The sequence below is a fragment of the Primulina huaijiensis genome, chromosome 14 (assembly GCF_012295235.1).
Source record: "Primulina huaijiensis isolate GDHJ02 chromosome 14, ASM1229523v2, whole genome shotgun sequence".
NCBI classification, from domain to species: domain Eukaryota; kingdom Viridiplantae; phylum Streptophyta; class Magnoliopsida; order Lamiales; family Gesneriaceae; genus Primulina; species Primulina huaijiensis.
Genome location: NC_133319.1, coordinates 286858 through 302530, shown reverse-complemented (window position 1 = coordinate 302530; position 15673 = coordinate 286858). Strand labels below are relative to the sequence as shown.

Genomic DNA, 15673 nt, shown 5'->3' with positions numbered 1-15673 from the left:
TAAAATTGGTAAGAATTTATTATTTTATATTTTTTGAAAAGGATTTATATTTGGAAATGAATATTTTTTGCCTTCAATTAAAGAAAAAATGAAAAAGATGGGAACGAGAGAGTAAATATGGGGAACAAGTCAATAGCAGCTTCGAATCAAAACGCGTGATGGCTCTATAATACTTTGCGAATTGGGGCATTCGATCGACCTACATATTCTCTCTTGGCTGGGCGACCATTTTGCGATTTTCTATCCGTTTCCGATTTATCCAGTTCTTTGTTATCCAGGTACCACTTCTTTGGTTTTCCATGTTTTTTTTGTTCTTCCATTTGTTTTCTTTGCTTGAATACACTAGTCTTGTTAGGTTTTACCTTTTCTTCTGCTTTCTTCGGCTGAGAAATTCTCTGATCCCGCTGCTTATTTCAGCGTAGTCGGTTGATTTTACCCTTTTCTTGTAATACCCACGAATTTGCAATAGGAATTAGAGTTTAGGTTGTAAAGTAGAAAGAGGGCTGGTTTTTTGGGTTGAATTGGTTAAAAAACTTTACGATTCTGAGTATTTCGTGAATGTGTTTCTTGTTATTGCTCGAAAAATCGTATTTCTTGTGTTTATTAATTGTACGGGTCAAAAGATTGTAGCTTTGTACATGAACTACAATTAGGCCTTTATTAGGTCGTAACTTTGAGGGATTTGCTTTCGTGATTGTTGTGTAGAAATTTTTTTGGCAATTGTTGCTTCTGCTGAAAGTATCAAAAAGGTGTAAATGGGGGAACATGTGGTGGTAAACGTTGACCAGATCTCGAAACCCGCAGCAGTCGAGCCTGGCCAGTCGATGCAGCAGGCTGTGGAATGTGGGCACACTGGGAAAAAGCCGGAAATTGGGTCCTCATCATCAAAAGATGTGGAAGCCGATAAGGTGGTGGTGGTGTTGGACAATGAGACAGATGAGGAGGTACCTCTTATCGGGGCTGGGGAGTGTCGCATTTGTCAGGAGGAAGATTCTCTCAGCAATCTGGAGAGTCCTTGTGCTTGTAATGGCAGTCTTAAGGTATAGGTTCCATGTTATAACTTTTATTGGTTTCGATTGGTTGGTATCGTCTGAATGGCTATTCTGGGAGATAATTTGTGTGTGTCTATGATTGCTCTGTGATGGTGTGTTTTCTCGAGGAGTTCCAGTGTGAAGGTTTAATTTTGAAGTGCAGACAGCAAGATTAATAAGGATTGAAATGTTGGAAGGTCCTGGTTTCTTGTAACATTTTAGGCGTAGCAATATTTCGGATTTTTAAAGAGGAAATAAATGCATGTACATGGACTAAATTAGCTAATTGTTAAGAAAATAATTTTCATTCTTCTAATTATTATATATATATATATATACAGTGATACCCTGCTCACCCTTTAGTAACCGACCATGGGCGCCAGCTGCCAGCTGTATTTTTTCTTTTTTTTTTTTAAAAAAAGTGAAACAAAATTAAATAAGATGAGATCCATTACACGCTCAAATTTCAGAAAGGAATAGGGCAATTTTCAAACACTCATTTCACGCACCGAAGGGTGAAAAGCTTCTCGGCCGTGCTCTTTCCGGTGAAAAAAGATCCATGATTCTTAAATCAGAAGAGGTATGAAAGAGCACGGCCAAGAAGCTTTTCACCCTTCGGTGCGTGAAATGAGTGTTCGAAAGTTGCCCTATTCCTTTCTGAAATTTGAGCGTGTAATGGATCTCATCTTATTTAATTTTGTTTTGCTTTTTTTTTTTAAAAAGAAGAAGAAGAAAAAATACAGACTCCCCATCCAGTTCCATCCACTTTATTTATTCAGTTTTTTATTTGTCTCATAATTTGAGGCCATTTAGGTTTATATGTTGGGTCAGCCTTACATGTGCCATAAACATCTTTTATCCATCTCTTTTACTTGGGAACAGCATGGGTCAAATATTTTACGGAATACCATTGTTTTACAGTATGCTCACAGAAAATGTGTTCAACACTGGTGCAACGAAAAGGGAGACATCACTTGTGAGATCTGCCACCAGGTATGTGAATGAAAATTTGAGTTTTTCATATGTGAAGAGAGATTACATCATCTGATTTCTGGGTCTATCATCTCTGCTCATGGTGCATATTCTTACAAATGTTTGCATTATATCTTCCAATAATACTTTGCCTTCATCAAAATTTACCCATTAGACTCATTTTATGAACCATTCTATAAAACCTACCATACGTGATACAGTGCATTCACATGGAGAAAGTGGTGCTTATTGTTAACTCAGAGAGTAGGTGGCAGTTCTTCTGCAGGTCATTGACACAAGTGATCAGATTAGGATGTTATTGGATGTTAGCTAGTTTTTTTCCCTTTATACTTCTGATATTATATTGTATAATTTGACGATACATTCTTCACTTGACATACAGCCATACCAGCCTGGTTATACAGCTCCTCCAAGGCCTCCTGCTGACGAAACAACCATTGATATTGGGTATGTTTTGGTTTTTACCTGTTGGAATTATGCATTCATATTTCTCAACTTTAGTGACTATTTCTTGAAATAGGAAGAAAAATTAAATAGCATGTTCAACATCTTATGGAATTATTTCATTTGATCCGTCACTTGCATTGAGTTTCTTTTTTTTTTGGGTAAACTTGTAGGGGAGTATGGCTTTCTGGTACACCTCTGGATATGCATGATCCTCGTCTTCGGGCACTTGCGGAGGCTGAACGTCAATTAATTGATTCTGACTACGATGATTATAATGGTACAAACAGTAGTGGTGCTGCCTTTTGCCGTTCAGCTGCTCTAATTGTAAGCATTTATTACAACTAATATTTTTTGGCATTTTAATTCTTAGTGTATTCCATTGAAAGTTTCGGAAAGAAATATTGTTTACTTCTGTTGGTTAAAGATGTCTTCATTACCCTGAAAATTTGAAGATAGAAAACATTGTATCTTAATTTTCTTAATTTTAAAGAATGCTGACATGAATGTCTTTATCCATGGAAGCGTTGCTTCGAGGTTTCAACTTTTTTGTGATTCATTTTTACGTTAATTTTTATCCATATTCTTTATATAAAAAGGGTGTGGATTTGAGTTTGAGTCACCCCAGGTGCATGTGTGGTGATGTTTTTGTATATTAGTCCCCACTGCCAGTGGCTAGATGTGCCTTTTCTTTGTATTATTAAAACTCAAATATGCATATGAATATTATGGTAGGTACACTGATGGGAAATAAATCGATCTAAATTCGAAAATGGAAATCTGTCTTTGCCACAGATTAAATGTTAATATGGTTTTTATTATTGAAATTTTGCTGGACCAATGAAGGTCGAAAATTTGGTAAATAGACATTTCTCACATGTTGCAAGTGCTGCTTGAAGTAAAATAATGCAATTTGAATTGGCAGTTAATGGCGCTTCTGCTAATGCGCCATGCTCTGTCCGTATCTGATGATGGAGATGCAGACGCAGATGGAGATCAACAAGATGCGTCAACTTTCTTCTCCGTAAGTCGATATTAACTTTTCATAATTTAATTTTATGTTACTTTAAATGAAAAATGAAAAAGTGTTGCTCAAATTTCTGGATTGTTATACTGGCTATTCAATAAGTGCAGTTGTTCTTGCTTCGAGCTGTTGGCTTTCTTTTGCCTTGCTACATTATGATCTGGGCCATCAGTATTTTGCAGCGACGACGACAAAGACAGGTAAATATGTTTTAACGGCAATGACAAACATCTGAGTAAAACTTCGGCCCATTGTAGGAGCTTAAACAAGCAAAAATGTTATTTTTAGTCATGCCATGGAGATGCGATGGTTTAAATCGTTTGTTCATGCAATTGTCAATTTTATTGTGTCCTTTTCCCATATATTTCTAATTTTCTATTTTGGGCTTTTTGGCAAATTAAAATCAAATATCATAACACTTTTAATGGGCAAAAATGATCGTCGCTTTTAATTTCATAATAAAGTTAACAGTAAGCATCCCTAGTAAATCAACAGGGTAAATTGTATGAAGTCTTTGTTATTTTTTAATCAGAATTAAATTTGGCGATTGACGGGCAATTTCAATTTTTCAGTCAGAAATCTAACGAATCAGAAGCTCTGCTGGAAAATTATAGCATCTATATGACAAGGACTTAAAATTGATTCTTGTAGAACGGTAAATAAATTTATGATCAACGAACCAAAGATGTTACACCACCCTTGTCAAGAAATAAAAATGACAATTTACCCTGAGATTAATGTAGACTTTTGTTAATCTTTCGTTGCATCTGTGGTGATGTTGCATAGGAAGCGACAGCATTGGCAGCTACACAATTCGCAATCGTGGTCCAATCAGCTCAAAGACAAGGCCTTCTGGTAACCTCAGCTGCACCACCAGTCACTTCACAGGTCACTCCCCAACCAGAACATCCTCAAAGAAACGAAAGTTAACACACTTCAGAAGAGGCTGGAAAAGATCTATTAGTGCCTAGATATCTCCTTTTCGTTCATTTTCTTTTATTCTGAGACAAAAAATCCTCCTGTGTATATGAATCAGTCCCCGATGAGCTTAAAACTTGGTATACTGGTTTAGATCATCAGGGTTCCCTTGGTCAAACATATGTAAAAGGGATCGAAACTGTGTGTGTTCGATGAATTTTCTGTATCCTTTTATAATTAATACTAGTCGGTTCGCTATTTACTGAACATTTGCACTAATCCATTCTGGAAAACGAATGGCTTTCAGACTTTATTTGTAGGCATGTTCTCCGATCATTCAGTGGAGCCACACGTTTTGCTGAAAGTTCGAAAAGGCTATTTCTTTGAGAATGTGCAACCAAACTAAAGATTCATCGCAGTTCCCTAACTTGATATTGGTAGAGCCATATTACCTTTTAGTACGACACTTGAAACATACATAATCAATACTATCAAAAGCAAAGAAATGGTCAAGACTAGTAATAGCTTAAAGAGAGCTACTTGAACGGGTCTTGAATAAAAAGCACTCAAGGGAGTGGCAAAAAAGGCATAAAAGAAACACATTAACACAAGAAATCAAGATTGGTATTTTTGGCGCATAGGAATGTGCGCTTAGAATTCATTCTAAGTAAAATTTCCGTATGTTAGAGAGATTATGTTTGGGTTTTTAAGGAAGATGTTCCATTCCCCAATAATCCTTTTTCTTGCCCGTTTTGCTTTATGAATGATTAGAGAACTTGTACTTTGGTTGCTCAAACTTTGTTTCTTAATGAGTAAGGAAGGCTTATTCACAACAAAACCTACAAGTCATATGATAAAGAGCGGAATTGTTGCTATGTAAGCAAACCGAAGCGGCTAGTGAAATAACAATGAGTAAAACTTGGGTGCACCCGAGCGGACTTGAACGTTAGCGAACAACATATCATGCCATATCCCCGTGTATGTAGTCTTGTCAGATTAGGGACACATGGGAATTTCTTGATAGTAATGTGATAGGAACCGTAAGATGATATGGCCAATTCCTAGGAATCCGACACGGTTGAATGACATGGCCAATGACTAGGAATCCGAATTTACTATTTAGGTGATTGGTCTTTGTTAAGATGCAAAAGCAAAAGGAATGATAGCAATGCAGGAAGGCAAAGGGCAAAAGATGCTTATCTTCTCAAGGATGATGCTCTAATTACCTTTATTCATCCTTACTATTCAGATTCTTATTTCACCAGCCTAATTTTGCCTCCATCTCAAGGTCTAGATTGGAGAGAATAAAAACTCTTGCATTGATTCTGGGCCCTCATTACTTTACGCTTTAAATTCCCCCCAAATTTCAGGAGTTATATATAAATGATGAAGTAGCACATGAATAAAATAGATCACAAACTCTAACGCCCCTCATTTCCACCTCGAAATAAACCATGTGTCTTTGTATTTACAGAGCGACTCTGGTATCCATCTGTATAGGATTATTAGCTGTTCATTTACGTACAGTTTGTTGCTTGAAAAGCACAGATCTTGCTCTAAGACAAGTCTTACAAGATCAAATTTCAAAGCAAAAAAATCATCGCATACTCGAGGCAGCTGTTGCCAAGAAGGTCTTGAATACAGATAAGAAACCAGCATCAGAAAAGAAGAAATTCCATCCAAACAAGTCGTGCAAACTGAGAGTTCCAAGAGGATCTGATCCCATCCATAACCGAACTTGGAGCAAAGACGGGAACCTGTGAAACATCACAAAATTTGCACATTTTGTCGGGCATTTCAAGTTCCTCAAGCCGGATATCTTCTCAAACGGTAAATATGAAGTTTACACCATTGGGGAAACACAAATCACCGTCGGAAGGTTGCTTCATCTTAAAGTAATCGGATTCTTGATTAATCGGTGGACATGCTTGCGTGTCCCAAGTAATTATATTCATAGTTAAGCGATCATTTTATGGTCAAACTTCAGGTACAGCTGCTATCTTGGGTATTTTAATTGTTATAGACGTTTGAATTTTTTCTTATATATTAAGTATCTGAGTACTTCCAAAGTTTCAATAATTTTCCTCTTCTTTATATTCTTCTACCTACAATTTTATGCAGCTATGATTTCTTCCCAGGAATCTTGTTGGGAACTTGAGTAAGATAATCCTTACAAGAATTGTTATGGCTTCGTCTTTCAGTTAGATAAAGACATAACAGATGATAAAAATGTCAATTTACACGTGAAACCAGTACGTCAGATTAATTTGGATCAAATTTAAGTTTAAAACAGTAGAGTACAACAGGAGAAAAAAAAAATCCATTAAAATGACCGAATTCACGCACGATTGAAACTTGACAATAATGGCTTTGGAGACGAGAATGGTAGGCTAAATCATCGTGTAAAGCATTTAAAATCTTACCAACAAAACAAATAACACAGAAACAGATCTGACATGTGTTCCTCGTTTAGCTTTCAGTTCAAGATACCTGCCACGAGTGTTCATCCATTAATTTAACAAAAAAAGAATCACACCAATGCAAGGGTCAAGATATTAGATAGTGACTCAAAATTAGCAGGGGAAAAGCCTATATTAAGTCAAAGAAATTAAAATTTGATTTTCAGAGTCGCAAGCAGAAGGCTAGAAAATCCCAAAATGCAGTGAAATAGAAACTTTGACAAACGTAACATGACAGCACATGTGTCAACGATAAAAAGAACATATAAATCTCAAGATTTAAAACTTTGCAATACAATTCCATGGTCCCTCGTCTAATTGTATTCAAAACTATCTCAGCATATGTGTTGTTCTTCAGCTCTTAGCAGCAACTTTTTCTTTCGCCTTTTGTATCTTCAAAACCTTCTTCACAATCTTTTGTTCTTCTACCAAAAAAGCTCTAATGATCCTACCCAAACACAGCAAGACACAAATGTTAGAAATTGTTTAAAGCAACATGAAAACATGTATGATCATAATTTAAATGCACTAATAACCCAACCTTTCCCTGACAGCACTACCAGATAACACTCCACCATAAGGACGATTGACAGTCCTCCGATTTCTAGGTAATCTAGATCTCTTGTACTCAGCGGGTCTCAAGTGAGGAATCTGAAATAAGACAAAATGTCAGGATAGTAAATATTTATGCAAGAAGACGGGCAGAATCAACATGTGGAAAGATAGTAGCTAAAAATTATGACATGAGACAGTAGTAATAACAGCAACTTCGTAAACCATCATTTACTTAGTTGTTGGAAACCATCAACAACACAAGTTAATAATCTAGCTCACATAGAGCACAGCAGTATCAATGCTTAAGCTGGTTCTTCAACAAGATCCTTCCTTGCTAACTTCTTTGATATCAGAAATATCTTAAAGGCTTCACCACATACACAAACTTCAACTCCCAAACTTTTAACATTCACCGAGATAATCCAATGATTGTCCCTTAGCATAACATCTTTGAGTCTCCAAGTTCAAGAAGATCAAAGTTTCCATGGATAAAGAAATAATTATTGGCAAATCGATAAGTTAAAACATATGTATCCCACATTCTTCAAATGTCACGAGACAATTTTTTTTTGTTGTTCAAAACGACAATCCAACATGAAAAACGCAATTCACAATGCAAGAATTACGTCCACGAGTTTAAAGTTCAGCAAAACAGAATTGTCATAAGTATATAATTAACTATAGTTGGATTGCAACTGAAAGATTTCTGCACCACCCTGATCTCACAAACAGTGCCACCTTCCAACAACGCCCAACAAAAAGTATGAAAAGCCAGATTAATACAAAATCAAATGAGCATATACCGAACAAATCGGTAAAATTCATTTCACTAAAGCACATTTAGACCAACAGATTAGGAAAAGCGACGCACCCCTTGGATTCTCTTTCCAGTAACAGGGCATTTAGGACCACTTGCCCTCTTCTTAGTAGTCTGATACACGAGCTTCCCACCTATTTTGACACGCATGACAAAAACCAATCCATGAATAGAAAATCTACAACAAATGCCACAAAGTTGAGAAAAATAACGAGGTTAATTACAAAACAGGAAAATCAAATCTAACAGATAAAAATTCGAAAAATTTGATCACCAAACTAAACAGATTTCTTTATCACAAGTTAATAAGGATTTGTTACCGGGGGTTTTGACAACACGATGTTGATTGGATTTCGTGGCATAGCTGTGCCGCTTCCTGTAAGTGAGCCGCTGCACCATTTTTCACTGCCAGATTCTCGAATGTGGGAACCGGCTCGAAGTTTTCAAACGAAGAGGATAACGTAAAAGAAGAGCTATTTAAATGGAGGCAAACGCGGCCGAAACCCTAGTTTTCGATCAAGATCTGTGCTTTGGATTGGGCTGGTCTTGGATTTAGCCCAATAACATCAGGCCAGGTGGTGTTATTTTTGGGCTCATTTTTGGCTCATTTAAAATATATAATATATCATATTTAAAGTCTATCAGCCATATAATTTAAATATGTTTCAATTACATCCATATATCAACTTACACGATGAGTAGACAACATGTGACATGCTATATATATATATACATTATAAATAATATATTCGTACAATATATGAATTGTTTATTTAGTGCAGTTCGGTAAGAACTTATACAAAGTGTTCTTTTTATAAAAAAATATATACATATAATTTTAGTCGGAAATAGAAGAAATTGATAAGATTACTAAAAAGTGATAAAGATTCAAGGAGACAATGCCGGTTGGCAAGTTTATTTGTGTGCCCTCTCTATTTAGAAATTTTGATATATTTGTATTTAAAATTATAAAAGAAGTGTCATGCGACAAATCCACTTTTGATTTTTTCAAGAATCCTCAAGAATGTATGAACCTGAGCTTCGAAAATAAATCAAATCAAGGAATTGACATGTATTACAAGTAATCAAGAACACAAAGCAACGATCTGCCTATATCCATCCACTCCCAGAACTCAGAATAAGCTCTCAGTGATTTCACAAAGAGGAATTACAATAGAAGAAGAATTGGAGCAGAAACTAACACAAGAACTATTTCTTTAGTTCACATCCTTGACACTTATATAATATACAATGACAAATGGGCATAAGTATATACATTAACATACGGGCCAAAAGGATGACAGCCGATTACACCTTTTGATCCATTCCAGTGTACGTGTATGTACTGATCCAACGCTCACCTACTCGTTGCAATCATGCATGGATCTTGTGATTTTGTGTTAACAACAAGTAAATAGGAAATTAACCAGTAAATAAAAATATTATCCCAGTCAATTATAAAATAGTAGACTATTAATTAAGGAAACTAAATCTAGGCTGTATTAAACAATCTCTCTGATCTTAATTCATTAATCTAATTTTCAGAGAATAGAGGGATTGCCGTGATTTACAGATGTTACAACATGTGGGTTTTCTCGTGGCTAATGGGATCCGATTTCCGAACATGCATATAACTGGGAGTGACATTTTTTTTTTAAAATTAACTTTTCCAAGAAACAGTCCTTAAACATGTGTGACCAAACTTTGAAATATGTTGTGCTATTGGTACGGTATTTTAATAATATATGGACACATCAAAAATTGCAATTTCGATTTTGTATATTTGTTTGTATCTTTACAATTTTAATCCCAGTGACACTAATTTGTGTAAGAATATTTAATAATTACTTGATGAAAATGAAAAACTAAAACCAGTGGAGCAGAATTGTAACCAAATAATACAATACTACAATTGATACGGGTATAATGCGCCATCACAACCTTCTAATCGTGGATGGAGTCGATTAGAACATCAACTCAGATGGCTGATTCAATATATTTTCAGACTCAAAATACTCGAATTCTTTTGAAAATTACAAAAAAATTAAACCACTTTGAATCTTGAAAGATAAACAAATGCCAGTTTTCTATCCAATAAAAGCTAACAGTTTCATTAGTCCAACAAAATAGTTCCCCGGAAAACAGCTAAATATAATACAACATACAAATAAATATATAAGGATATGCACAAATTATAATCCATAAAACGCTAAATCATCAACCAGGGTAAAAATTACACAAAAATTATAATGATACACACCAGTAATTGTATCAACTCATTGTCTCAGTTAGTTTTCCTTGCACTCTTTACAAGGCCGTGCCTCCAAACCCCCGGCAGCTCTCTTCTCAATAGAATAAGGCATATAAGTACCAAGAATCCGATCCCATGTCACGAAAAAGGGCTGTGAAAAGTTGTACTTGTTTCCGTATAACTGGTGATGAATATCGTGATAAGCCGAATTATTTCTGAAGAATAGGTGGAAAAGATTTCCCGGCAGCCATAGCCCACAGTGATCGTCGATGGTTTTGAGGGTAGCAAATGAGAAGAAGAAGATGGAAGCTCGAGGCGACATTCCTGAGACAAGGAAAGATAAAGCTCCACCAACTGTGTCTAGAATAAGACCCTCCAAGGGGTGGTTGTACAGAGCTCCAAAGGCGTATGGGACAACAAGCCGGTGATGTTGAGAGTGGATGTGTCTGTATAAGAACTTGTTATGGTGCATGTATCGGTGCATGAAATATTGCCATGTGTCTAATACCACCATTGCCACAAAAAATTGTCGAGCCAGAATAACGAGGGAAGCCGGTTGAGGTAGCGCGGAGTTTTCGCTTCCGGTAACCTACATGATGAAATATTAGTTCATTCACAAATCAAGAGAGCAACTATTACACAGGCAGGGATCCTACATTTAATGAGTAGGGATGTAATATATGACATAAAGGCAATTTTAATTAAGAATATTCGCATAGGAAATTCATAAATTGAGAAAGTCTGCTGCCGTCAGAGACATGAAATTTAACGAAATTCTTTTCACATTCATTAGGCAATTTAGTTTCAAATTCCAAGCATGCAACATAAAAGAATAAAACATTGGAAACTTTTTCAAATCATCTAGTTTTTCTCCATTTGGAAACCTTTCCACATCAGGTTCCACACACCATCTAAAATGATGATGTCATCATATCATCAGAGGCCGGGTACGAAAATCCAGATGGGAAGATGTTTAAAGTTGTTTTAGGTACGTGTTAAAACAGCTTTGGCAGATAGATATTTACTAGAAACCTTAACTTCCACCATCTAAATTGTCCACTTATAAAAAATTGATCACTGAGACACTTAAGAAGACAAGGTTAGTTTTTTCATTGGTACCACAGAGACAACCCAAAAAAAGATGGAAGAATTATTATAAACATCAGTAGGGAATCACAAAGCAACAGAGATACACTTCGAAAATTCAATGAATTGAAGAATATCAAAAGGATAATATCTTTATTGTCAATGTCCTTCAACAGGACAATGCTTCAGCTCAAATACATAAAAAGAAACACGGTTAGGAAGATCATTTGAAAAGAGAAGTCCCTTTAACCAAAAACATCATCCATACTTTTCACTAACAAAAAATACCCACTGAAAACAAGTTAGTTATGAACAAAAAACGAAAAAATTCACAAGAAACGAAAGGAACAACAATAAATGTTTATCCAAGATGCGTTGTCAGCATAAAACAAAACCATCCCTCTTTATTAACATATGTTAGGGTAAAACCATGCATATTATTCTAACGGTTAATGCATCTCTGCTCCATAAGCAACACAAAATAGTCCGCCCCCTCAATTGAATCACTCATTTTTATAGATAAAAATTGTTTCCTTACACGGTAAAACTTACTACATCGATCAATTGACGCATCAGCAAAATAAACAAACTAAATATAGCAAACCGAAAAAAAAGAATGAGCTTACAGCAAAGAGCATAGTGGCGACGACTGCCTGAACAGCTTGCTGAAGGAGGACCCCTTTGACCACATCTGTTTTGGGCACCAAATTTTTCTCATCCTCCTCTTTCCTTGTGTGCAACCTGTAACTCTCGAGCGATCCTAACATTACGTAAATTCCTGAATACAGCCAGTACACAATTATCGGAGCAAAAGTGCCCAAAATCTCATCTGAAACGTTTAAACCACTCTTCAATATCTCCATACCTAAATCCTCGCTAAAGAAACCCCCTTTTTTCAGAACAAAACACAGTGGGTTTAGATTAAAGGCAGCAGGATTTGTGTTGGATTAGAATATGCCTGAATTCTATGAATCAACAACAGAATATGAAAAATAAGACCCAAATCCTAGATCCAGACACGAACCCCACCCAACTGGGTCCAGCTGCAAAGTGAAAATTGAGACGGAGAAATTGTAGAATTTTTAGGGCAGAGGAATACAGTGTTCCGACGTTATATCATCTAGGAATCGTTGAAATGGAAATCAGGATGAACGCCCACTGATTTTTTATTTTTATTTTTATTTTTAATAAATTATCAAATACCAACTTATTCAAAAAAAAGAAAGAAATTATTAAATAAAATATCAATATACCTTGTTATTTATGTTCAATTTAATAATATATATTCATAATTTTGATATATTGTTCATCGTTATATTCATTATTGAGTTGATATTTCTCTGTTCAATATCCATCAAACTAATTTACTGTATTTATTATTCATTTGATAGTGAAAAAGTATACCACAATTACTATATACTTATATACATTATTATGAAGTAGTAATTATGGATGAAATTGTATTAAATCAATTAAAAATCTTTTGATTTTCTAAAATTTATATTATACAACTGTAAAAACATATATTTAATTGTTTTTTAAAAAATGGACAGTCAGTCTTCAGCTGCACAAGGTAAGGCAAGGCGACATGGAGGCCTACTCTGTTCTGAAAGCATTCAAGCCCTTCAAATTAATTCCTATCCAATTCTCTAGCCCAGAAAGCATGGTGGCGCCCGGTGTCAGGAAGCCCACCGTTTGCTAACTTGCGCTAGGGCCGCTAGTTCTCCGGCGTTGGGGCAGACTCTACGATCTCCGCCTGCATATGAGACTCATAGTGCTGCTAATTTTTTTAAGAAAAAATATTTTCATGTTTATTTGCACAGGCAGGAGAGGAATTTTGAAAAGAGCATATGATGGATTGTTATTGGATGCCGGGGGCACACTCTTGCAATTAGCTAAGCCAGTTGAATACACTTCTTATACCATTAGCCAAAAATATGGTTAGTTTGAGCTAGGACCTGGTCGATCTATTTTGGGTTAAAATTATATATGAAATTTGTTTTTGTTTTTCTCTAATTTTATTGGTAAAGATGATATCTTGGTGTCAATGTATAGCTGTTGATTTACATGGTTGTTGAATTCTAGTGTTAATGTCTCTTCTTAGAATGGTGCCAACTGCAGGTTTACAAACTACTGCAACTGAGATAAAGGAACGCTTCAGAAGAGATTTCTCAGCTCCTTGGCGTGAAAAGCTTCGATACCAGGTTTACATGTCTTCCGAGTTTCAAAGGAATTTTCGAGAAATTAATTGAAACTGAAGGACAAACATATTTAAGAATCTGCATCCTCAATTTACTCAAATGTATTTTTTTCATGCTTTTGGAACGCTGGTTCTGGTTATTTAGGACACAAGCTACTTCAATGATATTTGTGACGTTGGAATGATCTAGTCTATGTGATAAGAGTTGTTGATCTTTGGCACTTTTGTTGTTTATATGTCATGTGTATTTAAAATGTACTCAGTTATGACCACTGGAGGGGTAATTGTTATAAGGAATCATTTTTCGCAAGTAAGGCATTTAAAGAGTTAAATGTGAAAAAATTAGAAAGATGGTGATGATATGTTTGTTTTTTCACCTGGTTATGTGCTCAAAATCCAAGTAAAAAAGAGGACATTTTAGGCTCTCGGAACACCTATTGATGATAGTGGGAGTCCTGACAGCTTGGTCAAGTTTAAAAGCATCAAGTTTCTCTGAACCAAGAATCCAATTTTTCTATAATTGACGGGGCGATGGCAAGCCATTTTAGAAACTTGTGGTTTCTGAAGCCACCGGCTGTGACAATGAGGATTACTTTGAAGAAGTATATGAGGTGAACTTTTTTGGGCTCTAGTTGTTCAAAATAGATTGCTCTCTCGAATTTTTTTTATCATACTACACAGAATTTTTAGGTAATGTTAGCAAAACACAATGGGTTTCTAGCATCTCATCTGATCTTGTGCTTTTTTAACAGTATCATGCAAATGGGGATGAGTGGCATCTTCGGGTGGAGCATATGAAACTATTTTGTGTTTGAAAGATTCTGGAGGTCATCACGTATTATTATATTCTGTTGCATTCATCATTGAAACTTACCAAATTGCTATTGTAATTGTAAACCTGTTTTCATGTTTAAACTGAATAATCTCTCTGTCAAATGGCTGTCGTGTCCAACTTTGACACCGCTTGAGGAAATTATTGAAGGATCTCAATGTATTAGACTTGTGAGTACCAAAGTTTCCTTGTGAATGATTCCCTAGTGCACAAGTAACTTAATTTTTTGTTTTGGCATTTGAGCGCGTCGAGTTTTTCTAGTGAAAAAAGAAACATAAATTTTGGAAATCTTGTAGGCCATTTTATTTGTCGAAGAAACTCTTATTTGGCCTAGGGCGTTGGACTTGTCTACTAATTCTTACAACGATTATTTTTTCATTTTTGATTTAGATTTGATGCTGTCATCATATCCTCAGAGGTCAGGTACGAGAAGCCAGACGGGAATATATTTAGAGCTGCTTTAGGTATGTGTAAAAGCCGCTAATCCGTTTTACCAGTCATGAATAGATCACGTCTTATTCGTATCCATTTGTTACTTCACTCATCATTTAAGTCTTATATTGGATGTTGCTCCATCGAGTCATATACCTCGAATGATAGCGGCCATTTATTTTTTGGTTCAACGGATGGCTCATTTGTCGTATATTTAGTATTTAACTGAGTAGTGTTGTAGATCAGTTATCAGTAGAGGCCAATAAAGCCGTTCATGTCGGAGATGATAAAAATGCTGATAAAGAAGAGGCTGATGCCGTCGGAATTGACTGCTGGTCAGTTTGATACATATTATCATTGTTTCTTGATTCCTATAACACTGTAAATGGAGGATGCAGGTTGTCAAAATCTTCCGATATAGGGAAGCGTGTTGTGAATTCAGCTGGCGTTTCAAGGGAGACTGTTTATTGCCCGAACACTATTTGGATAGACAGACACCCACATAATTTGACTATTACAGGCATATTTGGTGAATATTGAAATGAAAATTATATTTTAGAGTAATTCAAATCAGTATCATCATTTATATATTTTTTGCAAATTATTTTGAATTTTATATATGTGCGATACT

General features: G+C 35.6%; 4 protein-coding genes across 9 annotated transcripts; 2 read left to right on the top strand and 2 right to left on the bottom strand.

Moving 5' to 3' along the window:
• Positions 1-67: 67 nt before the first annotated feature.
• Positions 68-4672, top strand: LOC140956869 (uncharacterized). The gene is made up of 8 exons (XM_073413776.1): positions 68-278; positions 706-1040; positions 1953-2024; positions 2407-2471; positions 2642-2795; positions 3394-3492; positions 3603-3692; positions 4279-4672. The coding sequence occupies exons 2-8, from the start codon at positions 756-758 to the stop codon at positions 4420-4422; spliced, it is 909 nt and encodes a 302-aa protein (XP_073269877.1). The 5' UTR covers positions 68-278; positions 706-755; the 3' UTR covers positions 4423-4672.
• On the bottom strand, positions 4498-8796 carry LOC140956870 (large ribosomal subunit protein eL34-like). Its single transcript, XM_073413777.1, has 5 exons — positions 8562-8796; positions 8296-8375; positions 7411-7520; positions 6834-7317; positions 4498-6167 (listed from the first exon to the last, which is right to left on the bottom strand). The coding sequence occupies exons 1-4, from the start codon at positions 8638-8640 to the stop codon at positions 7224-7226; spliced, it is 363 nt and encodes a 120-aa protein (XP_073269878.1). The 5' UTR covers positions 8641-8796; the 3' UTR covers positions 4498-6167; positions 6834-7223.
• A 1516-nt stretch (positions 8797-10312) lies between these two features.
• On the bottom strand, positions 10313-12525 carry LOC140957812 (sphinganine C4-monooxygenase 1-like). The gene is made up of 2 exons (XM_073415202.1): positions 12205-12525; positions 10313-11081 (listed from the first exon to the last, which is right to left on the bottom strand). The coding sequence occupies exons 1-2, from the start codon at positions 12439-12441 to the stop codon at positions 10530-10532; spliced, it is 789 nt and encodes a 262-aa protein (XP_073271303.1). The 5' UTR covers positions 12442-12525; the 3' UTR covers positions 10313-10529.
• A 615-nt stretch (positions 12526-13140) lies between these two features.
• LOC140956951 (uncharacterized) lies at positions 13141-15606 on the top strand. Of its 6 annotated transcripts, none has more exons than XR_012171566.1 (4): positions 13141-14389; positions 14531-15074; positions 15276-15377; positions 15441-15606. XR_012171566.1 is itself a non-coding variant. In XM_073413939.1 (4 exons), the coding sequence occupies exons 1-4, from the start codon at positions 14310-14312 to the stop codon at positions 15546-15548; spliced, it is 333 nt and encodes a 110-aa protein (XP_073270040.1). In that variant the 5' UTR covers positions 13141-14309; the 3' UTR covers positions 15549-15606. The 6 variants fall into 6 exon arrangements, 2 of the variants coding, with proteins under 2 accessions (XP_073270040.1, XP_073270039.1); XM_073413939.1 differs by having other exon boundaries at positions 15001-15074; positions 15284-15377; positions 15464-15606; XM_073413938.1 differs by having other exon boundaries at positions 15001-15074; positions 15284-15377.
• The last annotated feature ends 67 nt before the right edge of the window (positions 15607-15673 follow it).

Bases quoted from the DNA above. Each gene is read 5' to 3' on its own strand.
- LOC140956869 (XM_073413776.1), top strand. From the start codon at position 756: ATGGGGGAACATGTGGTGGTAAACGTTGACCAGATCTCGAAACCCGCA. The intron at 2,796-3,393 runs GTAAGCATTTAT...TTGAATTGGCAG, and splicing joins GCCGTTCAGCTGCTCTAATT to TTAATGGCGCTTCTGCTAAT. The intron at 3,693-4,278 runs GTAAATATGTTT...GATGTTGCATAG, and splicing joins AGCGACGACGACAAAGACAG to GAAGCGACAGCATTGGCAGC.
- LOC140956870 (XM_073413777.1), bottom strand. From the start codon at position 8,640: ATGGTGCAGCGGCTCACTTACAGGAAGCGGCACAGCTATGCCACGAAA. The intron at 8,376-8,561 runs GTAACAAATCCT...GTGTCAAAATAG, and splicing joins TCGTGTTGTCAAAACCCCCG to GTGGGAAGCTCGTGTATCAG. The intron at 7,318-7,410 runs GTTGGGTTATTA...GTGTTTGGGTAG, and splicing joins GGTAGTGCTGTCAGGGAAAG to GATCATTAGAGCTTTTTTGG.
- LOC140957812 (XM_073415202.1), bottom strand. From the start codon at position 12,441: ATGGAGATATTGAAGAGTGGTTTAAACGTTTCAGATGAGATTTTGGGC. The intron at 11,082-12,204 runs GTAAGCTCATTC...TTCATCATGTAG, and splicing joins TCGCCACTATGCTCTTTGCT to GTTACCGGAAGCGAAAACTC.
- LOC140956951 (XM_073413938.1), top strand. From the start codon at position 14,310: ATGGCAAGCCATTTTAGAAACTTGTGGTTTCTGAAGCCACCGGCTGTG. The intron at 14,390-15,000 runs GTGAACTTTTTT...TTTTTGATTTAG, and splicing joins ACTTTGAAGAAGTATATGAG to ATTTGATGCTGTCATCATAT. The intron at 15,075-15,283 runs GTATGTGTAAAA...GTAGTGTTGTAG, and splicing joins TATATTTAGAGCTGCTTTAG to ATCAGTTATCAGTAGAGGCC.